Raw genomic sequence first — 23,743 nt, 5'->3', positions numbered from 1 at the left:
GTACTTAGTTACTGTCCACCTCTGACGACAAACCTTCTGCAATGTGATTGATAGTTCATATTTTCAAGCAACTCCTTTTAGCATAATTCTAAAACTTTCCACCTTCAGGTTGCGGTACATGAGTCTTTGTGCTGTGAAATATTTAATTACTTTTAAAGTAAACGTACGAATAACTTTTATATTATGAGTATTATTTCAAGAAATGAAAACACAAATGCCGCTGTCCTCCTCCAGTCCGCGAGGCGGCGGCGCGGCGCTCAGTGACTGTGTGAGTCGCGCTCCGTCTCTCGCGAAGGAGAACATTTAGGATTTTCAAGACAGCGGTAGCAGCAGCAGACGGCCAGTTCACAATATCTCCTGACGGCTCTCCGAGGGCGAAGCAAAGCCGAGTGTTCCGTTTTTTTGTGTTTTGTTTTCTTTTGTTTTTTTTGCATTTAGTTTGTCCAGATGTCCGGTGAAGCGGAGGCGAGCTCAGAGGAGCAGCAGGTTCGCTCATTCAAACACGTTTCGTAAGAGGCCGGAGCGCATCCGACAGTGTGATCGCGCTGATTCACTAATGAAAGCCTCATTGCTGAAATAATTATAATATAGAAGTAAATCTATCGGGTGTATTAAAGTCAGAGCTACTGGACCATATAAAACAACTTTGGTTTTACTAGTATTTTAAACCGTGTATTATGTGTTTATAGAATTGTTACAAGAATAATTATTTTGAATTTATATTATTGTATTATTTATATAATATATATTAGGATATATGTGTATATAAGCGGTAAACATGACTTTTTAGGGATGCAAATAAGTTGTCAAATTGACTAACTAGTGCTGTTTTTCTGTTTATGCGGCTGTTCAATGCAGTTTTAATCAGTAAAATGTTTCCTGTGGTTCATGAAATTTAGTTTGAAGTGATTTTGTTCTCACATCTAATGTAGGAGATGCAGGACACTGTTGTAAGTCCAGAAAAAGCTGAGGAGGTCAAACTGAAGGCCCGATACCCTCATCTCGGGACTAGGCCTGGCGGGTCGGATATGCTGCGAAAAAGACTACAAAAGGGGGTACGGATTCGAAACGAATTTTAAGGGATAGTTCACCCAAAAATAGGAATTATATCATCAATGACTCGCCTTCATCTCGTTACAAACCCGTAAGACTTTCGTTCATCTTCGGAACGCAAATGAAGATCTTTTTAAAGAGATTTCTGTCCCTCCATTGACAGCTACGCAACTACCACTTTGATGCTTCATAAAGAGATCGTAAAACTAATCCACAGTAATTGAGAGGTTTAGTCCAAATTTTCTGAAGTGACTTGATCGGTTTGTAAATTTTCTTCATAAAATTTGGACTAAAAATGAACTTTTTGAAGCATCAAAGTGGTAGTTGCGTAGCTGTCAATGGAGGGACAGAAATCTCATTAAAAAGATCTTCATTTGTGTTCCGAAGATGAACGAAAGTCATGAGGGAGAGTAAACGAGAACATTTTTGGGATGAACTTCAACCTATTGATTGCAAATAACAGACTTTGTTTTTTCCTCGCAGCAAAAATACTTTGACTCGGGTGACTATAACATGGCCAAAGCCAAGATGAAGAACAAGCAGCTCCCGACTGCAGCGGCGGAGAAGACCGAGGTCACCGGAGACCACATTCCCACTCCTCAGGACCTTCCCCAGCGGAAACAGTCTCTGGTGGCCAGCAAACTCGCCGTCTGACGCCTGCTCTTTCCATCTCTGTGTTCATTGTTTTCTCTTTCTTTTGCTCTTTTCTTACTCTTTTTGTCTTTGGCCGTAGAAACGCTCTCAATATAATATTTTGACAAGGAAATCTGTAGATTGCTGCTACCAATGTACTTGGATTTAACCGTACAGTTAAATGCATTGCTTGAATGCCAAGGTTTAAACATGGTAATCTGACCGATTGAGTCGGATCGGCGTTATTTTAGGGTTTTACACTGTTTTTCCATCTTTTCAATCACTATTTTTGTGCATGTCTTGAAAAAAGACCTGTGTGAACAGATATGGACTTGACTTGAAATAATCACATCCACCTCTTCTGCCAAAACTGTGCCTGTTTGAAGAAAAAGGCCTCGTAGACGTTAGACGGTTGAGTTGAAAAGAAATCTAAACGCTCTTAAAGTTTGTTCATGAGATTTGCGGTTTGCCCTCATTGTTGATGATGAAAATGGCCCTAAAACGGTCCTTCACCCACATTGAAGAGCGTGTTCCTCTTAACTGTCTCGTCTAGGTTGTGTTGCCAGAACAACTGAAATGATTTATCTGAGCTGTACAAAAGTTTACTGTCACAACTGTGCCATTTGTTTTGTAAATAAAATAGTTTTGGACATGTGATTTGTGACCAAGTAGTTGTTTTTGAACTCTGCTGTATTTCTTGTCTTTTAACGGTAGTAGAATTGCTGTTAAATTCAAATAAAATATACCTAGATAAATTTAAACTAGCCACAAGCATTGTGCTGTCATTTAGCAATAACTTTAGATGAAGTGCACTCTTCGTAAAGTGGCTTGTTTAACTAGGTCTAGTCAAACCCTGATGAATAAATGTAAAGTGATTATTAAAACTAATGCACTCTGGTCTTTCCTTTTTAATTTGGTCCATATGTTAAGGTAATTTATAGTTAGCAAATGCTTTATTAAGCTTGATCTGGTTTCGGACAGAATTTTCAAGAAATACAAAGAACCAGCTAACGTTGGATTATGAGTGCAGTAACTCATAATCGCCACAAGGCGGCACTGTTTTTACGACACTTTTTTAATATTTTTTTTGTTCGAACGATTATATTGCCAAAGCCAAGATGATGAACAAATAGCTTCTGGTAGCATCAGAGAAGACATGGATATTATACACATAATCACCCCTTTTGTTTGGAGTATGCATTGCTTTAATACCTATTCCTGAGCGGGGTGCAGTAACTCACAATCGCCACACGGCGGCACTGTTTCCACGTCGGTCATTGCCACGGCGACTTTTTTTTTTTTTTATGGGTCACACAACTATGGTCTCAACGTGTAAAATAAAACAGAAAAAGAAAATATATTGTACAAAAGTATTGGAAATAATAAATATCAAAGGAAAAATAATGGCTCGTTCCTACACGGCATGCTTAAAAGAAACGGGCAAGGATGATTGTCACACAGAAATAGAACAAACGGGAAGAAGAACACGTTGAATTTGAAATGGGCGTGGTTTAGCTCACCGGAAGTTCTTTCTAATTGGTGATATGCGCTAAGTATAAATAATATTTCACCTAATAATAAACAATATTGAATAAGGTTGCAATATTTTACAATGTATTCAGATTTCATTGGTTATCGAAGTTTTTCAGCGTCTTTATTCTGATAAAGCAACTCATAGCGTTGTCAAGTGGTATCTGTTACTTTTCTCAGCGATGTCAGGATGGACAAATTATAGTTGGTCGTGATTATAAGGTGATTTGTTTTTATTATTAATTTAATAAAAGTTCCCATTTGTTTGCCAGATATTTGTATATTCATAATTAATATAATAACTATTTTGTGTACACACATTTCCAATGAGACAAACCCCCTGAGATTTGAATGCAGCTCAATGGAGGAATCAGCGTTTTGAGCCGCCCAGCGCCCCCTGGTGGAACAACACATCATGACCCATAAGAACAGCTGTTAGTTATTAAACTGTGCCACTCAATGTATTTCCCCGGCGGCTGTCACACTTCTTCCACACCACCAGCCAAGAGATTGCAAAAACTTTGGCGTTTCTCAATGTCTGTTTTCTAAACCGTAGCAGAAGCAGAGAGTTGTGATGTTTCTGGAGTAACGGGACTTCAGGCGGAGCTCAATGGCAGCGCCGGAGCTTTACTCGAAGGTATGAGTTTAAACCCCGTTAATTTCACATATGAGTAATGGAAACGTGAGAAATTATATCATACAGACAGTTTATCATACATCACTTTTCCTGGTTTGGGGGAACTTTAAAGGGGCTACTGGTACTTAAGTTATTTTTTTTTATTATTGTAATTAGAGTCATTTACATTAATTAGATTGTATCCTAAACAAACTCTGAACAACAGAACACAACAATTATATTTAATTGTTAAATATTAATGCATTCATAAAACAATCTGATGGTTAATTACAGTTGAAAAGCATATAATAATAGTAGTAAATAAAAATAATATATTAATCTGAGTTGCCACTCTAACTGTAGGTAAATCAGTCCATTTAAAATTCCATTTCTTGTTTAAATATGAATGCATTGATAAAACAATTGTATGCTTAATTTTGAAGATGCATCAGCTTTGAATTGCATTAAATAAATACTGTTATTCAAACTAACTTGGTGTTCACCTCCTGCAGTTTGCTCGAGTCTGGATCCCAGACACCACAGAGGTGTGGAGATCAGCAGAGCTGACCAGAGACTACAGGCCCGGAGACACCGTCCTACACCTACAGCTGGAGGATGGGACGGTGAGAGCATCAAACACTAACCCCTGCTCTCACAGACAAGGCTTGGGTCTAGCCCTAGACTAAAATGCATGTTTGAGCTGTTTTACCTGAAAGCAACTTGCACTGACATATCTTAAAATATGTCAGTGCCATTGTTTTGTCTCAAGATGCACACCAGTAATGTGTTTTTTTCTCAGGCACATTTATAAAAGCTACTTAAATGTCCTTATTAACTAAGGCTTAATTCTGAAACCAGGCCTTGGTCATCAAAACGTTTTCCACATGCACCCTGTTCCAACATGGATATTATGAAGGTAAAGTATACAAATTAGACCAGATTAGGTGGTTTACAGCTTTTAGTGCTGCTTGAGTCAGCATTGAGTCAAGATTGAGGCAAAGTTGAGTCAGACTGGTGGTGAACAAGACACTGTGTGGAAAAATAATGGGTGTGGAGTTCCAATTCCAACATATTTCAGTAACTACACCCATTGCTGTTCCCATAATTTATTTCACTGGTGGCAACTGGTAACATTATCATTGGTGTAAAGTCACTAGGGCAAAGAAAATGATCTGTGAAGCTTAGCTTGTGGTTTTCCTGAGGTAGACTAAATATCCTGTATATATAGACTGTATATCCTGTCTCCAAGTGTGTCACTGATAGCAAAAGCTTTTGCATGTTTTATCCTGCTATTTAAGCTACATGTGTGTACAAGATGACCTGATGAACTTGCAGATGTTGTTTATGCTCAAACAGCAACATTACACACTAACTAAAGTTAGAAAAGTGAAATCATAATCCACCACCCCTTTAAGAGCATTTATAGTTCTCCTGATGAGCTTCAGCTGAACTGTAGTGTCTTTTCATAGGAGTGCGAGTACAAGCTGGACCCGAAGAGTGGCGTTCTGCCTCATCTTCGTAACCCGGACATCCTGGTGGGCGAGAACGACCTCACGGCTCTCAGTTACCTCCATGAACCGGCCGTGCTGCTCAACCTGCGGGTCCGATTCACGGACTCCAAGCTTATCTACACCTACTGCGGTAATGAAAAATGACACCTCACCTGGCCATGACATTGCTGTCTAGATACATTAAACTTAGACTTTCCTATTTAATGTCTGTTTGAAGTATTTCTCAGGATGGTCTGTTCAATATCTGATAGTTTCACATTAAAAATAATGTATTTTAGATTTTTTTGTATTTTTATGTATTTTTAATTTTATGTTGTTTAAATGACCTGTAGACTTTGGAACTTCCATGAGCAGCAGATATTACTAGTGAATATGAACCATAAAACATGACCTAGCAGAGCTTGTCATATGCACTGCACAGCTCATTAGACTTTGAGTTATGGACTCCTGTTCTTAGATTAGACTGTTTTGCATACAGTATGCAAAGTAAAAAAAAAAAAAAAAAAGAGTTTTGCAAAAATAAAAATGCAAAAATTGCACTAAAAAAGCATTACAATTCAGTCTGACCTTTGACCCAGACCTAAAAAAGTTTTACAAATCAAGTTATTTGTTTTTAAAATTATAACAGGCATCATCCTGGTTGCCATCAATCCATATGAAAGTCTTCCGATCTATGGATCAGACATCATCAATGCTTACAGTGGGCAGAACATGGGTGATATGGACCCTCACATCTTCGCTGTATCAGAAGAGGCCTATAAACAGATGGCCAGGTATGTGCACACACCTTATTGCAATAGAAATAGCAGGTCTAAGAATATTTTCATAGGAAATGACAATGCTATCTCTCCTCCTGTAAGAGACGAGAAGAATCAGTCCATCATCGTGAGTGGAGAATCGGGTGCAGGGAAGACCGTGTCTGCTAAATATGCCATGCGTTACTTTGCTACAGTCAGTGGATCCTCTGATGAGTCCAGCGTGGAGAAAAAAGTGCTGGCGTCCAGTCCTATCATGGAGGTATGACTGCGGTTAGACACCTAACTTTAACATCAAACAGATCTATTCCAAGAAACGGTGTCATATCGAGGTTTTCATCTGCATGTAGGCTATAGGAAATGCCAAGACGACGAGAAACGACAACAGTAGTCGCTTTGGGAAGTACATTGAGATTGGATTTGACAGAAACCACAACATCATAGGAGCCAACATGAGGACGTACCTTCTGGAAAAGTCTAGAGTGGTGTTCCAGGTTAGTTTTATATTCATTCGTCTCTACTATATACTGATTTAAAGAGTTTGAATGACCCATAAGTCATCAGTAATTTCATTAATTGTTTCAGTATTATGTTTTTTTGAATATCACCTTTCATGCAGTGTGTAATATAGCTATTTGTGAATGTAGAAGTTATTATCTCCCAAAAGATAGAAGCTATTCTGAACTGCCTGAAATGAGATGTCTGTAATTCCAGTCTTACTTCCTGCCTATGGTCTTCATTGGCTGCCTGTGAACTACGTCTACTTTGCTCCGCCCTCAAACACTGTAGTTGTAGCTGAGGCCTTGAAGAGTTTGGTTTGTGTTGTCGACATGTCGAGAAGACGCTGTTTTCTGAGCTGCGAATACACTTTGCTGCACTTCCAAAGGACGAGGACTCAAGCTTGAATTGATACGATAAAACTGACGCCATCGTTACTGTTTATATCACTGTCCACAAGTGCTGAGGAAGATCCGGAGCTGAAGTTCAGATATGATTATGGCCGTTTAGTTTCCGACACGCAGTGTAAGCTGTTGGCCAATCACAACGGACTGGGCCATCTGACCAATCAGAGAGTAGACTCTGGGAAAGGAGGGGTTTAGAGAGACTGAATCATTGATCAAAGCCTTTCAGACACCGTAGATAATGAGAAAATTAATAATTATTTTTTTACCTTGGATGCATGTAAACCTTTTGCAGGAGAATCCAAAACACAATTAGAAACCCTAAGAATGGCATAATAGAGCCGCTTTAATATCAAATTAATATGATATATACCAAATAAACATATGTTTAATGTATTTATGTGGGAATGTCACTTGACTTACATTAAAGGGATCAGTTTCTGTTTCCTGTTTTAGGCGAGTGAGGAGAGAAACTATCACATCTTCTATCAGCTCTGTGCCTGCGCCCATTTACCTGAGTTTGAACCTCTAAAGTTAGGTAATGTGATACTCATTCTGGATTATCTTTATAAGTAACAGTCAAGTAATGTATAGTATCTTCATTTGACTGGGCTATGTAGCCTTTAAGTCAACCGACAGCTGATATTTTGTAGTAAGAAAGTTAATATTTTCATCTGTTCATCACTTCCCCTCAGGGTGGACTTCTTTTCTTCAGTAACCAGTCTTTCTCTTAAGGTAGCGCTGATGACTTTCCCTACACTAACCAAGGCAGAAGTCCCGTCATCGAGGGAGTGAATGACCTGAAGGAGATGCAGGACACAAGGAAAGCCTTTTCACTGCTGGGTATGAATATTTTACCCTTCCATGTGTCATATGGTGTTTTGTACACCAGGATCCCATATGTCTCACTTTTATTATTTTAACTTATTATTAGAATGATAAAAAGGATCACATCTTTTATTTAAATGTTATATATAATTTATTTATTTAATATTATATTATTTTATTTATTTTAATTTTTTTCATTTTAATGTATTTATTATATATAATTTATTATTATTTTTATTATTAGTATTTTAAATATAATTTTTTTTTTTTTTCATTTTTATTATTATAATTTTTTTATTAAACGGTCAGGTTTCTGAAGACCCAATAGGAATTAGTATAAACATTTAGAATGTTCAGAATAAGTCATTTTGCAGCTTAGTTTAAAGTCTTTTTGGACTAGGGAGAAAATTACAGTACGTTTTCATAGTACATAAAGCCCTTTTACCTGAAAAGATCAAAAAGACAATTAGATTCCTCATGATATGAGCCTGTTTAAGGGTTCTTCACATAACTTTAGTCTAGTCATTCAACCACAAACGTGCCAGTATCTGCTGATTCCAGGAATTTCTGAGGCACACCAAATGGGTCTGTTCCAAATCCTGTCAGCCATTCTTCATCTGGGAAATGTAGACGTGAAGGAGAAAGGATCTTCTAGCTGCGCCATCTCTGTGAGTCGCAGTGAGAATGCAAGAATAAATGATTGCTTTAATTCACATTTTGCAAAGTTGCTTTGGACAAATTTTCCCACATTGATTCCACACTATATTGTTTGCGTTGTGTCCAGGATGAAAACGGCCACCTGGCAGTGTTTTGTGACCTCACTGAGGTTTCGTATGAGTCCATGGCTCACTGGTTGTGCCATAAAAAACTCAAGACCGCCACAGAAACCCTAAACAAGCCTGTTACCCGTTTGGAGGCCGTGAACGGCCGTGACGCTCTCTCGAAACACATTTACGCCAAGCTCTTCTCCTGGATCGTGAGCCAGGTCAACAAAGCCCTGAGCACTTCCTCCAAACCGCACTCGTTCATCGGTGTCCTAGACATCTATGGGTGGGTGAGCTGCTGCTTCATACTTTATTGATGATAAAAATACAGTTCCAGGAAAATTATGTTGTGTTGTGCCCAGGTTTGAGACGTTCGAGGTGAACAGCTTCGAGCAGTTCTGCATCAATTACGCCAATGAGAAGCTCCAGCAGCAGTTTAACATGGTCAGCATTTTCAAACATGCGTCAGCTGCTCCTGCATTCACGAAATAATCAGTCATGTCCAAGCACATCACGACTCACAGAAAGCATTTCCCCTCCAGCACGTGTTCAAACTGGAGCAGGAGGAGTACATGAAGGAGCAGATACCATGGACACTTATTGATTTCTATGACAACCAGCCCTGCATCAACCTGATCGAGGCCAAGATGGGCTTGCTGGATCTTCTAGATGAAGAATGCACTGTAAAAACCATTATTAAACCACAATTTGAATATAATTATCATTATTTTTTTTTGTGTGTGTGATGTGACTTCTCAAATTCCTTAATTTGATGCATCCAGATGCCAAAAGGTTCAGATGAATCGTGGGCGCAAAAGCTGTACAACACTCACCTAAAGAAAAGCTCTCACTTTGAGAAGCCGCGCATGTCTAACACAGCTTTCATCATACTGCACTTTGCAGACAAGGTACATGAAGAAAAATATGTAGCTATTATGTGTTCATGTAGGAATTCTTAGGAGTCTATCTCATTTTATCTCTCTATATAACTTTTAGGTTGAATACCAGTGTGACGGATTTCTGGAGAAAAATAAAGACACAGTCAATGAAGAACAGATTAATGTGCTGAAGGCTAGCAAGGTGTGTTTACCTCAACATAGCTCACCAAGCAATTTTCTGGCACAGAAATTCAGCTTCTAGTGCTCCACAGGAACATGTTTCTGCTTGCGAAATGTTATTCAGTGCCTTAAAAATAGAGTTATGATTCAACATGGCTTTGGAGAAGTATCGCCACCTGCTGTTCGGTTCATGAACACCGTTTTTGGATTCCTAGATCTGTGGTTCTCAACACGGGTGATTTAAGAGTGTTATATGCAAATAAGCCATTGAGAACTACTAATCTAGAGTGTAAATGTCACAAGTAGCATACAAGTAAGGTGTTATGCATATCGATCTATGTTATAAAGGCTCTCTGGTTTCCACACAGGTCGCCTTGCTGGTCGAGCTCTTCCAGGATGAGGAAACACCTGCAGCTCAGAGCACCACAGCACCGTCTGGTCGAGCAAAGATTGGACGGTCCACTCAGTCTTTTAGGGAGAACAAGAAATCGGTTGGACTGCAGGTTAGAGTTGACCAACAAAGCCATGATCCATCACTGTTATTCATTAAGGCATCATTCATATTAATTCACTTAGATATACAGTATATTACCCTTCAAAAGTTTGGGGTCAGTATGATTTTTTTTTTTTTAAAGGGATAGTACACCCAAAAATGAAAATGTATATAAATCTGCATAAATGTCTTTCTTCTGCTGAACACAAAAGAAGATATTTTGAAGAATGTTGGTATCCAAACAGTTGATGGGCACCATTGACTTCCATAGTATGAAAAAAAAAAAAAAATATGGAAGTTAATGGGGACCAGCAACTATTTGGTTACAAACATTCTTTAAAATATCTTCCTTTCTATTTAGCAGAACAAAGAAATTTATACAGGTTTGGAACAATTTTAGGGTGAGTAAATGATGACTGAATTTTCTTTTTAAATCAATCAAAAGAGACAGCAAAAACCTTTTATTCATCAAAGAGTCCAAAAAAATGTATCATGGTTTCCATAAAAAGAATGATGATTTCTTAAGGATCATTTGACACTGAAGACTGGAGTAATGATGCTGAAATGTTTCACAGGAATAAATTACATTTTAAAGTATATTAAAATAGAAATATTTCACAATATTATACTGTTTTTACTGTATTCTTGATCAAATAAATACAGCTTTGGAGAGCCTAAGTGACTTCTTTCAGAAACATAAAAATAGTACGGACCTATAACTTTTGAAGTATTGTTTGGTATTAAAAGTGTTGTTGTAGTTCATTGTCTCATAAAAGATGTCTTGTGCCTTTGTCCTTTTCACCATTCATAAAGAACATGTATGGAAAAATTACTTCCAGAACCAAGGCTGCTGAAAAAGCACTGTTATGCTCTATTGGAACAAATCTTATCCAGCCATAGAAAATAAGTGTCATTTGTCTGATGTTTTCAGTTCCGGAACTCTCTGCACCTGCTCATGGACACGCTGAACGCCACCACTCCACACTACGTGCGCTGCATCAAGCCGAATGACCTTAAAGCCCCCTTCATGTCAGTGAGCTGAGTTCAGAGATAATCCACCATTATGTAACACGGGTCATTCGAGTTTCTTCTCTTTCTGTCTCTAGAATGGACCCTCATCGAGCCGTTCAGCAGCTCAGAGCGTGTGGAGTCCTCGAGACCATTCGTATCTCAGCCAAAGGCTTTCCTTCCAGGTGCTAATTCAATGACTGACATGTCTTACTAGGGTGAACGTGATTTCACCAAGTACAATGTGTTCCTGGATCCACATCTTTATTGATCCTGGAACAACATTCCAATCAACCAATCAGATTTGAGGGACCAGTGTATGTCAAGTTTAGGCTTACAACCAGGGTTAGGTGCTTCTACATCTGTGTTATCCATCTATCATTTCTCTCTGATTTTTTGGATAAGTTATAGTTAGGGTTAGGTTTAGGGATAGGGATAGGGTTAGTGCTTAATTTTGAGACAGGAATGTTGTTCCAGGATCAACAAAACATGTTAATTTCAGGAGCATGTCTTACTTGGCCATTTCTTACTAGTGTCCATTCTGCTTGGAATCTGATTTGTTGTGATTAACTCAAGGGAACCAATCAGATGTGACTAACTCAGAAGCACCAATCTTGAAAGTTTTTGAAATGGTGAACTAATAGCAAAATTGTAAATCAGCATAAACTGTAATTCTACTAACCCAGCTTTAAATATTCTGATGCCTTAACTGTTCTGTGTTTGTGTTTTAATACTGCTTTAACTCCTTCTGGTCAGGTGGACTTATCAAGAGTTCTTCAGTCGCTATCGTGTTCTAATGAGGAAGAAAGATATCCTCTCAGACAGGAAGTTGACCTGCCAGAATGTCCTAGAACGGCTTGTGCAGGTTATTACACTCGTCTTTGTAAACATAAGTAGTATTCTTACTTCTTTCTCTATTCAAAGAGCATGTATCATCAACAACTTAGGCTGGTTTAAGATGGCCTAAGCTGGTTTAAGCTGATCTCCCATCCAAACAGTGCCTAAAACCCATCTAAAACCAGGGAAAGGACATTCTGATGTTGCTCAGACATTACAAACCAGCTTAGGTTGGTTTAAGATGTTTTTATTTTTAAACAGTCTAATGTTACTCCATTCCCTCTCTACAGAACAAAGATAAATACCAGTTCGGAAAAACAAAGATCTTCTTCCGGGCCGGACAGGTGGCTTACCTGGAAAAGCTGAGGGCGGACAAACTCCGCATGGCCTGCATCCAAATCCAGAAAACCATCCGCTGCTGGCTGGCCCGCAAGAAATATCTGCGTATTCGCCAGGCGACCATTACCTTGCAGAAATACACGAGAGGACACCAGGCTCGATGGTGGGGGACGCTATTTACTTATTACTGAAGACTTGTCTATCAGTTGCTGGTTGGAAACTAAACCAACAGTGTGTGTTTTATCTGCCCTCGATTAGCCTGTGCAATAACCTGAGGAGGACACGGGCCGCAGTGATCTTTCAGAAAAACACACGCATGTGGGCGGCGAGGCGACAGTACCTGCGACAGAAAACAGCAGCGGTCCTCATTCAGAGGTTACTGCGCGGATATACAGCCAGACTGGAGTACAAACGGGTACGAGGCCAATAACATTTTATTGAGGTGTAGCATAGCAGAGAAAGACTGGGCTGGTAATCAAAATGTGCAAGAGGGAAAAGAAAACCGCTTTCAGGAATGAGTAACAGTTATTTTTTAGTACAGAGAGTTGCTAATTCTCATTCATTGAAAGGTGCGGTCAGACTCAAAATAATTACACACAACACATATACACCAGGATATGATGTCACACACCAGAGATTCTGTTTCAGAATGAATAATAGTATATTTTCAACAATTTATTATCTACTCCAGTTTTCCTTCAACACTAATTGAATTGATGTGAAGCCGCCAAAATGAATTCGATTTCCAGTTGATCTTACATCTTTTTGTTATACAAAAGTTGACATGGAATCTATTGACCTCATTCATAACCAGCACCATTCTAGCACTGTCTCTCAATCAAGTTAATTTGGGAATGAAAACAAGTTTTATAGAGTTTTTGTTGTTTTCTTGCACAGTTGGTGTTTGAGCGCAATGCTTTACTGATCCAGCGCTGGGTGCGTGGCTTCCTGGCCCGCTGGCGTTTCCGTCGCATCAAGCGTGCCGTGGTGTATCTGCAGTGTTGCGTGCGCAGGATGCTGGCCCGTCGAGAGCTCAAGAAACTCAAGATCGAGGCCAGATCGGTCGAGCACTTCAAGAAGCTCAATGTCGGCATGGAGAACAAGATCATGCAGCTGCAGAGGAAACTGGATGAGCAGGTGTCCTTCGGCGTTGTTTTATTCTCAGGACATTTGCACTGATATCTACGGAGGAATCCATGTTTGATTAGCAATGTTTTTTTCATGTGTCTTCAGCATAGGGAGAACCGAGAGCTTTCTGAGCGAATAAGTGCACAGGAGAGCCACAGTGCTGCTGATATAGAGAAGTTGCACATGCAGCTCAAGACTCTTCAGGAGGTGGAGGAGGAGGCCCGTCACCGTGGAGACCTGGTGACATCGTTACAGGAGGAGCTGGCATTGGTCCGTCAGGAGCTGGAGAAGAACAAAGAGGTAAAAAGGAGATGTTTATTTGTTCTCAAAATGATTTTTTTCAGTGATTTAAAAAAATGTAAATTATTATTTAGACAAAATAGTATTTTAATAGTGAATTTTTAATATTGTCATTTATCAACCATGACGTATAATATGAATATATACACTACTGTTCAAAAGTTTGGGGTCATTAAGTTTAAAAATAATAATAATTTTATTCAGCAAGGACACATTAAATTAATAAAATTTAACAATAAACACATTTATAATGTTACAAATTTATTCTAGTTTAAATAAATGCTGTTTTTTGTGTCAGGGTTTCCACAAAAATATTCGTATAAACATCTGTTTTCAACATAAATGTTTTTACTGTATTTTTTAATCAAGCAAATGCAGTATTTGTAAGCTTAAGAGACTTTCAAACAAATTTAAAAAAATCTAACTGACCCTAAACTTTTGAACAGTAGTGCATGCATATATGTAACATGTCCACAAATATGGTAATTTTGTGGTATTACAGTGATGGTATCAGATGGTAATACCATGAGACTCATTTACCATGGTATTGAATGATTATCATGTTCATATACTTTTGCATTTTACAATGAATAGCATGATACATGTACAACATTTTTGTAATACCATATTACCATGGTACATAATGAAAGCTGAATTTCAAACAACACTTTTAAAGGTAAAAAAAAAGGATGTTATATTTTGTATAAAAAGTATGCATACTTAGCCATATATGATATCTGCAGATGGTTGCTGATCTCAATGAGAAGAACACACTACTGAAGAGTGAGAAAGAGGAGATGAACAGGCTGATCCAGGAGCAGGAGCAGCAGATAGGAGGTGAGTGAGTTCATGTTGTTTTGGCTTGACGGAGGAAAGCTCCAACTCTTATTACTTCTGTATTTTAATGACTGTAATATTGTCTATAATATGTGGAGAAAATTGCCATTGAGATGAATATGAATATGAATGCTAATGGTTAGTTACTCTACAGAATAAGGTAGCAGATGCACTAGTCACGGTTAACAAAGTACAATAGGTGGATTTACATGTCAGGGAAGGGGTTTAATAAACTAATAATGTTTCATTCCTTCTGATTTTATCTTGAACAGAAATTCCTGAGTTGACCCAACAGGAGTCCACGGAGCACCTGCAAGCACAGCTGAACGAGGAGCGATTCCGTTACCAGAACCTTCTGACCGAACACCTGAAACTGGAGGAGCGCTACGCTGATCTGAGATCAGAAAAAGAGGCGGCTGTGGTAAGATATTTCATGCTACTTATACAAACATGAGATCACAATTAAATAATGATATAGTTGGTAACATTTTCAATATTATAAACCATTTTGTGTTCCCAATCTTTTTAAGCAGGATCTCTCCAAACTCGGTCATAACAGAGCCGACTCTGGCTACAGCAGCAGCCAATCAGAGAGCATCCACAGCTCTGTGCTCACAGGGTCAGAGGTCAGCTCTCTAGAAAGAGAGGTCAGTTTCGAACGGCTGTATGGCTCTTGAGTTCCTCTAGATATCTTCTGTCAGGATAGAATATAATGGATGTGTTTGATGCGTTAGGACGCTGTGCAGACGGCAGCTGATGTGTCTCTCCTGATGAAGCTGCAGAGGAGAGTCACTGAACTGGAGAAGGAGAACATGGACCTGCAGAGCGAGATGGACACCAAAGAAGAGCAGCTACAACTGGAGCAAACTAAAGTAATTAGTGTTGAATGGCCCAATTCATCACACATGTGGAAACCATGACGCAAATCAAGTTATGCATGCTCTTTCTCTGCATTTTAAGGAACTGGAAGATTGTCAGAGAGTATTAGGGGCTGAGAGAGACTTCGAGGCTCTGAAGGTACAAAAACACACTTTGGCTCACCAAATAAACTCTTGGTTTCTCTTTCATGCATTCGGAGAAATATACAAGTGTGTGTTCTGGTCTTCTCAGCGTCAGGAGCTGGAGTCTGACAATAAGAAGCTCAAGAAAGATCTGCAGGATCTCCGTCAGTCTCTCAGTAAGGGGAAGGGGTCAAAGGCGGCGTCGCCTGGAGGTCAGGCGTATAACGTGGTCCTCGAGCAGCTCAACTCCACCAATGAAGAGCTGGAGGTGCGAAAGGAGGAGGTGCTTATCCTGCGATCTCAGCTGGTCAATCAGGAGGCATTTAAACATAAGGTAGGGTGCAGACTTTTTTATTTTAGCCATTTCACGATTCCATATGTGAAAATCTAAGAGATAATATGTGAGATGATTAAAATAAAAAGTAATACAAAATAATAAATTGCATATTACATTATTAAATATTATATTTTTTTCGCCGTCTCTTGTATATCGCAATACAAGACAGATAAATCTGGTTAGAAAATACTTTCTCTTTTCAGGAAACAGGAAGTGAAGGAGATTCAGGTGACTCCAGCAGGTAATCAGCTTTTATTTTTTATAAATTTTTATTTACTCTATGTTCACACTGTAACTTGCAGGATTCCTTATATTGAGTCTCTCATGTCTCTTTCTCTCTCAGATCCCCGACTTTGGACCTTCATGAGCTGAATGAGGATGGAGAGCTCTGGATGGCTTATGAGAGCCTGAAGGAAACTAACAGGTGAAAAAAATAGATTTAATATTCAAAGACACACTAGCACACTACATGCTACACACTATCAAGAAAGTATTATTTTTATTTTTTTTTATATTGCTTTTCATATTGAAGAAACAAAGGGGCTAAATACCCCCATTAAGGAATAATGCATAAACTATGCATAAGTTTTGTTAAATATTGATGGAAACATAATTTGTGTAAAAGGAAATGGTAAAAAATGTAACTGTTTTGTTTTTTAGTGTATATCTTTTGAGTAATATGTAAATACATCTTTCACTGCAGGATTCTGGCATCTCAGTTGCAGACTCAGGGACAGTCCCATGAGGAGGAGGTGGAGGGTTTGAGGGCGGAGCTTCAGCGGTTAAAGGCGGAGCTTGGCCAGCAGCAGCAGATGATGTCAGACAGCTTGCAGCTTCCGCACGACGCTCGAATACAAGCAAGCCTGCAGCACGAGATCAGTCGCCTCACGCAACAAAACATGGTGTGCACACACTTACACGGACACATATACACTCACCTAAAGGATTATTAGGAACACCTGTTCAATTTCTCATTAATGCAATTATCTAATCAACCAATCACATGGCAGTTGCTTCAATGCATTTAGGGGTGTGGTCCTGGTCAAGACAATCTCCTGAACTCCAAACTGAATGTCAGAATGGGAAAGAAAGGTGATTTAAGCAATTTTGAGCGTGGCATGGTTGTTGGTGCCAGACGGGCCGGTCTGAGTATTTCACAATCTGCTCAGTTACTGGGATTTTCACGCACAACCATTTCTAGGGTTTACAAAGAATGGTGTGAAAAGGGAAAAACATCCAGTAAGCGGCAGTCCTGTGGGCGAAAATGCCTTGTTGATGCTAGAGGTCAGAGGAGAATGGGCCGACTGATTCAAGCTGATAGAAGAGCAACTTTGACTTAACTTTAACTTTGAAATAACCACTCGTTACAACCGAGGTATGCAGCAAAGCATTTGTGAAGCCACAACACGCACAACCTTGAGGCAGATGGGCTACAACAGCAGAAGACCCCACCGGGTACCACTCATCTCCACTACAAATAGGAAAAAGAGGCTACAATTTGCACGAGCTCACCAAAATTGGACAGTTGAAGACTGGAAAAATGTTGCCTGGTCTGATGAGTCTCGATTTCTGTTGAGACATTCAGATGGTAGAGTCAGAATTTGGCATAAACAGAATGAGAACATGGATCCATCATGCCTTGTTACCACTGTGCAGGCTGGTGGTGGTGGTGTAATGGTGTGGGGGATGTTTTTTTGGCACACTTTAGGCCCCTTAGTGCCAATTGGGCATCGTTTAAATGCCACGGCCTACCTGAGCATTGTTTCTGACCATGTCCATCCCTTTATGACCACCATGTACCCATCCTCGGATGGCTACTTCCAGCAGGATAATGCACCATGTCACAAAGCTCGAATCATTTCAAATTGGTTTCTTGAACATGACAATGAGTTCACTGTATTAAAATGGCCCCCACAGTCACCAGATCTCAACCCAATAGAGCATCTTTGGGATGTGGTGGAACAGGAGCTTCGTGCCCTGGATGTGCATCCCACAAATCTCCATCAACTGCAAGATGCTATCCTATCAATATGGGCCAACATTTCTAAAGAATGCTTTCAGCACCTTGTTGAATCAATGCCACGTAGAATTAAGGCAGTTCTGAAGGCGAAAGGGGGTCAAACACAGTATTAGTATGGTGTTCCTAATAATCCTTTAGGTGAGTGTACATGTACTGACAACAATTAATGATCATGATAAATATTCTTCTGTATTAAATTGATTTCTGTCAATTATAGGAAATCTTGGAGCAGACGGGAAAACAGGACAAAATGATCCGCAAACTAAAGAAACACCTGAAAATATATATGAAAAAGTTTGGGGAGCCTGAGGGTAAAGATTTTTTATTTTGAATACATAAAATCAATCATGATTCAGTCATGAAAATCAGTCATGATTAGACTGAATTAGTTTTGTAGACAGATTGTGCCTACATTACTGTTGGGGTATCCCAGGATGATTTTTATGTGGAAAATATATAATTTTTTATATATATCAAAAATATAATATAATTTTTGGTGGCAGCAGGTGTTCATTTCGAGCAGTCCACTCCAGGGAACGTGGTCGGCGAGAGCGGTCGCACGGTCAGTATCGTTCGAAAAGAGAGGGATTTCCAGGGCATGCTGGAGTACAGGAGAGAAGACGAGAACAAACTGTTCAAGATACTCATCACAGGTGATATGAACATCATAAACATGTAGAATATCACTAAAAAACACAAAGATTTTTTAGATTTTTTTACTTTGCTTCATCAATGCAAAGATAAAAGGAAAGAAGAACTCTTCCATTGACTGTATAGTTTGTATTCCATTGGACAGAGTAACTTTCAGGCTTTTGATCGTGCTGTTTATCTGCCAGAGCTCAAACCCCGAGGTGTGGCGGTAAATCTGATCCCAGGTCTGCCTGCTTATATTCTCTTCATGTGTCTGCGACACGCCGACTATGCCAACGATGACCAGCGGGTCTCCACCCTCATGAACTCCTCCATCAACGCCATCAAGAGCGTACTGAAGGTGAGACTCTCAGACAGAAAATGCAGAAATATCCATGGAGAAGACTGTGAAACATCTTTACATGAAAAACATTGTCCAGTTTATTTTAAAAAAACATCTGATAAATAATACTGTGACCCTTTTTAATAATAATGACTGTTTTTACAGAAACGGGGAGATTTTGAGACCATTTCATTCTGGTTGGCAAACACCTGTCGCTTCTTACATTGTCTGAAGCAGTACAGCGGAGAAGAGGTAGGCATGATGTCTGTCTTTCATATCCGAGTGTGCTGTCTACTTAGAAAGCATTTTAGCCATTATCAGACGCCTGGCATGAAGATTGTTTCAAAAAGTCAGCAGCAGTTTTTTAGGTATAACCCCAGCTAACAAAAATATCCTATATTCTATGAACATTTTACTAACTTTCCCATTAAGTTATGAAAAAGTTATTTCTGAATGATCCCTCTTTGTTAACGTTAAGGGAACATTCCATTTTATAATTTTGCAGACATTATGGGAATATTACTTTTGAATGTTCTGAAATAGTAATTAGTAACATTAAAAAAACTAAATCCTTTCAGAAAACGATGTATAATGTTTACATATTTAGAACATTATTATTAAATACCAGATACCTTAAAACAAATGTTTTGTTCATGTTACTGAAAAAAATGTCTGTTTGTATTTGAGAGAACCTTGCCAGAATGTTAGCTGGGACTGTAGTTCTGTCTGTATTTTGATAAGTCTAATATTTGTGTGTATTTTTGTGCTTTATTAGAGTGAGTTGTTAGCGTAGCAACATGCTAACATCAGACTATTGACTATACCTGTCACTTTTTGTGTGGCACAGTGTTGTTTCTTGTACAGTTTTACTTTTTACAGTTTTTCACTTTTAGGATATAGCATCTAATGCAAACAATATATAAATAGATAAAGCTAAAAGTTGTGTAAAACATTTAGCTTTCTGTTGAAGCTAGCTGCAAATATTAGGAGTAAAGGGTTGGAACCGTGCCTTTCACATACATGAGAAGGTTTTCTCTTTATTATAATACATTTAATTATTCACTGCTATATGAATGCTGACCTGATATTTAATTTCTTCCTGGCATGTTTTAGGGCTACACAAAGCACAACACTCCTCGTCAAAACGAACACTGTCTGTCAAACTTTGACCTGTCTGAGTACTGCCAGGTTCTGAGCGATCTAGCCATCCAGATCTACCAGCAGCTCATCAGGGTCATAGAAAACATTATTCACCCCATGATCGGTAACTCTGCATGCTCTGGTTATACAGATCTCAATATTTATTATACGTTCTCTTCTTGATCATTCCCTCTTTTCCTCATCGCAGCACCAGCCATGTTGGAGCAGGAGACCATTCAGGGAGTGATGGGTGTGAAGCCCACGGGAATGAGGAAGCGCACGTCCAGTTTCCCAGAGGACAGCGGTCACTCGCTGGAGTCCATTTTGAAACAGCTGGATGTTTTCTATTACACGCTGCTCCAGCACGGCAACGACACCGAGCTGGTCCGACAGGTCATCAAACAGCAGTTCTACCTCATCTGCTGCGTCACACTAAACAACTTACTGCTCCGCAAGGACATGTGCTCCTGGAGTAAAGGCCTGCAGATCAGGTACTTACTGGAGATGAGGAGACGATTCCTCAACTATTAATAACCCTGTCTAGTGTTTGAGTCGACTCCAGCACAGGAATCAACTCTTGTTGTCGACTCCGTTGCTGTCTAAAATCGCTCACTCGTGCGTAAGAGAGCTGTCGCAGAAACAACATCACAGTCATATAGTTTTATCCTACATGTTGCTTATTTACAATAAAATAACAACCAGTTACGTTGAAATTAAGGACCTACCTGGTTCCATCGGTTTTTATATTAATTTGGTTTGCCATTGTATCCGAATGTGTTCATAATCATTTAAACTAATCATAATTAAAAAAATACAAAAAAACTGCCAACATGAATAAGCACAATAAGAGTTCATTTTGGATGTATTTAGACTAGATATTATTTTTAGATCCTGTCCAAGAAGCTTTTTTTTACACTATTACAAGAGATGACTGTTCGCTTATCGCCCTCACCCGACCGTTTAGATCAGGGTTTCTCAAACTCGGTCCTGGAGGGCCACTGTCCTGCACAGTTTAGCTCCAACCCTGATCAAACACACCTAGCTGTTAGTTTCTAGTGATCCTGAAGACATTGATTAGCTTGCTCAGGTGTGTTTGATCAGGGTTGGAGCTAAACTGTGCAGGACAGTGGCCCTCCAGGACCGAGTTTGAGAAACCCTGGTTAAAGAATGCATTACCTTTAGCCTGGCAAGCCAGACCTACATCAAGATGTTAGGTCTGGTAACTCACCATAGACACGGCTCAATCCGAGGGGCGGGATAAACGGCTGTCTTTCAAATTCCCTCTGCACGCAATTGGACAGCGCTTCAACCAACCAGAGCGTTTTCCCAACAGTGGAGCTAACATTAGTTGATAGATTCAACTTTTGAATCTGGCCGGCAAAACTACGAACACATCTTCCTTTTTTAAGAATGACTTAAGTGCCGTTCTTTGCTCTTTTCTCAAAGAAAAACTTAACTCCAAGTCCTCCAGAGTCGCGGCCAAAGCCGATTCGAAAGACTGTTCGCCAGCAGCAGCAGCCGTCTTCTTTGTTTTCAAGTAGCAGGGAACCGTCGAAACTCTGTCGTCATTATGTTAAGCCCGCCCCGCCTACTCTATACACGACGTGATTGGCCTGACCCAATTTAGGTTTTTACAGCTCCGAAAGTCAACGGAGAATTGCTAGACTACCCTGGCTGCAAAATACATTTTGCTGCCGCTAGGGTGCGTCTAGACTTCTAGGCTACATTACCTTCTCTCTCGTTTATTTAACTCTGAAATAATATTCAAAAGGCTTTTTCTTTTGACTTTTCCCTCTTTAAAATTTGGTAGTATTGGCAACATCTATGAAACGATGGTGATTTTCATAATTTCAAGGTAATGATGCGTCTCTACGCTGGCTAGTGTTTTGTTTTCATGATATAAAGGTAGTTTCAGGATTTGTGTCTGGAAAAAAAGAATAGCCTACAGTTAGTGTGTAACAATGAGAGAAATCTTGTATTTTTATATTGTCGACCCTGTTGTGACTTCAAGTATATGGAGCAAATGGAGTCGATTCCGGGAGTCGATTATATTGATTCCTGCGGTAAACTCCAAAAAACACGGAATTGAAAACCCCCAAGTACTAACCACTAGAGGCCACTAGACCTTGTTCAGTCGAGTTTGAATGAAATTATATTAATAATTTAAAAAATCTGATTTATACCACAGTATAGTTTATGTATGTGTGTTTTATAGTTTAGTTTATGTGTATATAATATTAAATGACATTAAATGATTTAGATTTAGTAAACCATTCTTATGCTAGGATAACAAAATGAAAAGTTTTTTTTGCATCATTTTTTAAATGATTATTCTAAAATGCTGGAATATAATTTTAGTAGTTTTTCTATTAATTTTGCATTTGTTTATAATAATTTTATTGTCTATTGTAATTTTATTGTACAAAAAATATTTTATATAAAATTTGAAAAATGTCTCTGGTGTATTTATATATTTATTTAATATGTCAAACATTTTTGAATGTATTGTTTTCCCCCTTCACATCAGGTATAATGTGTGTCAGCTGGAGGAGTGGTTGCTGGATAAAGATCTTCAGGGCAGTGGAGCTCGTGAGTCTCTGGAGCCTCTGATTCAGGCGGCTCAGCTTCTACAGATCAAGAAGAAGAGCCAGGACGACGCAGACGCCATCTGCACCATGTGCACGGCTCTCACCACCCAACAGGTGTGTGTGTGTGTGTGTGTGTGTAATGAATAGAGCCTTCCAAATGAAACCGTGAGTTGAGTTCTGATGTGCTGTGTCTGTGTCTCTCTGGGACAGATTGTGAAAATCCTCAGCTTGTACACACCAGTGAATGAGTTTGAGGAGAGAGTGTCTATATCATTCATAAAGTCTGTACAGGTGAGTCATTTCTTCAATGTTCTTAAATTTATTTTAAAGCAGATATTGTCTGATATTTTTCATGGTTAAACACTTCTCCCTCCACTCCACAGAATTTATTAAAGGATCGTAAGGAGTCTTCTCAGTTACTGATGGACGCTAAGATCATTTTCTCAGTCACTTTCCCCTTCAATCCTTCATCTGTGGCCCTCGAGACCATCCAGCTCCCCAGCAGCCTCAATCTGAGCTTCCTGACGCGAGTGTAAAACACACCAGTGATGTCATCACGGATCCTACGAGACAGATACTGGAGAATCAATTTTGAAATAAAGCTTTGGATTGTATTTATTCAGTCACGTTTTCTGGGATGATTGTTTACACTTGCATCACTGTAAAGGATTTCACTTAAGAGATGAATTTTAAACACATTTCACTGTATTTTCAAGTTTTTGTTTTGGGTTTTGGGGCTAAAGTGGGTTTGTAATGTTAAGGACCTCAGTTGTTCTATATCTCAAATGTGTCTGCTACCTTTACAGTGTTTGAATGAAATATTGCTGTAAAGCATATTAATAAGGCTTCTTGTATGGTTGAAAATGGATGGGAACCTTTTTCTTGATCTTTTGGACTATCTTAAATATTTTATGTGCAGTAGTTTGTTGTAAAAATTGTTAATCAGTATTGTCATTTGAAATATATTGAATATTATAAAAAGAGCTTTCATATATTATTATACAGTGTACAGTACTGATTTTCCATTTTATGAATGTTGCATACTGACCCAAGTTTTGGTGAGTTTGAAGTCTTGGCACTGTAGTGACTGAC

At 39.0% G+C, this 23,743-nt stretch overlaps 2 protein-coding genes across 6 annotated transcripts; both read left to right on the top strand.

The window, feature by feature from the left end:
• The first annotated feature begins 204 nt into the window (after positions 1–204).
• Positions 205–2,603, top strand: arpp19b (cAMP-regulated phosphoprotein 19b). The gene is made up of 3 exons (XM_081356233.1): positions 205–486; positions 933–1,055; positions 1,537–2,603. The coding sequence occupies exons 1-3, from the start codon at positions 448–450 to the stop codon at positions 1,705–1,707; spliced, it is 333 nt and encodes a 110-aa protein (XP_081212359.1). The 5' UTR covers positions 205–447; the 3' UTR covers positions 1,708–2,603.
• Positions 2,604–3,667: 1,064 nt separating this feature from the next.
• On the top strand, positions 3,668–23,650 carry LOC308685051 (unconventional myosin-Va-like). 5 transcript variants are annotated; one of them, XM_081356503.1, is made up of 40 exons: positions 3,668–3,853; positions 4,345–4,455; positions 5,302–5,473; positions 5,972–6,116; positions 6,204–6,360; positions 6,449–6,592; positions 7,457–7,538; positions 7,736–7,843; positions 8,390–8,496; positions 8,613–8,878; positions 8,955–9,036; positions 9,135–9,275; positions 9,375–9,500; positions 9,589–9,672; positions 10,019–10,153; positions 11,075–11,172; positions 11,250–11,336; positions 11,908–12,016; positions 12,279–12,490; positions 12,586–12,742; positions 13,225–13,464; positions 13,561–13,755; positions 14,499–14,592; positions 14,865–15,013; positions 15,126–15,239; positions 15,327–15,464; positions 15,553–15,609; positions 15,703–15,927; positions 16,134–16,171; positions 16,274–16,354; positions 16,634–16,832; positions 18,168–18,261; positions 18,457–18,603; positions 18,787–18,941; positions 19,089–19,175; positions 20,037–20,187; positions 20,272–20,554; positions 22,591–22,765; positions 22,862–22,942; positions 23,035–23,650. In XM_081356503.1, the coding sequence occupies exons 1-40, from the start codon at positions 3,827–3,829 to the stop codon at positions 23,185–23,187; spliced, it is 5,406 nt and encodes a 1,801-aa protein (XP_081212629.1). In that variant the 5' UTR covers positions 3,668–3,826; the 3' UTR covers positions 23,188–23,650. The 5 variants fall into 5 exon arrangements, with proteins under 5 accessions (XP_081212629.1, XP_081212628.1, XP_081212627.1 ...); XM_081356502.1 differs by having other exon boundaries at positions 18,454–18,603; XM_081356501.1 differs by having other exon boundaries at positions 15,123–15,239.
• Positions 23,651–23,743: the final 93 nt, after the last annotated feature.

This window comes from Scardinius erythrophthalmus (genome assembly GCF_964197995.2).
Source record: "Scardinius erythrophthalmus genome assembly, chromosome: 24".
Classification (NCBI taxonomy): domain Eukaryota; kingdom Metazoa; phylum Chordata; class Actinopteri; order Cypriniformes; family Leuciscidae; genus Scardinius; species Scardinius erythrophthalmus.
The sequence above is the reverse complement of the archived record's forward strand: the minus strand, read 5'-3'. Positions and strand labels throughout refer to the sequence as shown.

What these genes read in the sequence shown, in the direction of transcription:
- arpp19b (XM_081356233.1), top strand. Translation starts at nt 448, where the DNA reads ATGTCCGGTGAAGCGGAGGCGAGCTCAGAGGAGCAGCAG. An exon ending in CGAGCTCAGAGGAGCAGCAG is followed by an intron (nt 487 to 932) that starts GTTCGCTCATTC and finishes CATCTAATGTAG; the next exon opens with GAGATGCAGGACACTGTTGT. An exon ending in GAAAAAGACTACAAAAGGGG is followed by an intron (nt 1,056 to 1,536) that starts GTACGGATTCGA and finishes TTTTCCTCGCAG; the next exon opens with CAAAAATACTTTGACTCGGG.
- LOC308685051 (XM_081356500.1), top strand. Translation starts at nt 3,827, where the DNA reads ATGGCAGCGCCGGAGCTTTACTCGAAG. An exon ending in TCAGCTCTCTAGAAAGAGAG is followed by an intron (nt 15,240 to 15,326) that starts GTCAGTTTCGAA and finishes TTGATGCGTTAG; the next exon opens with GACGCTGTGCAGACGGCAGC. An exon ending in CATTCATAAAGTCTGTACAG is followed by an intron (nt 22,943 to 23,034) that starts GTGAGTCATTTC and finishes TCCACTCCACAG; the next exon opens with AATTTATTAAAGGATCGTAA.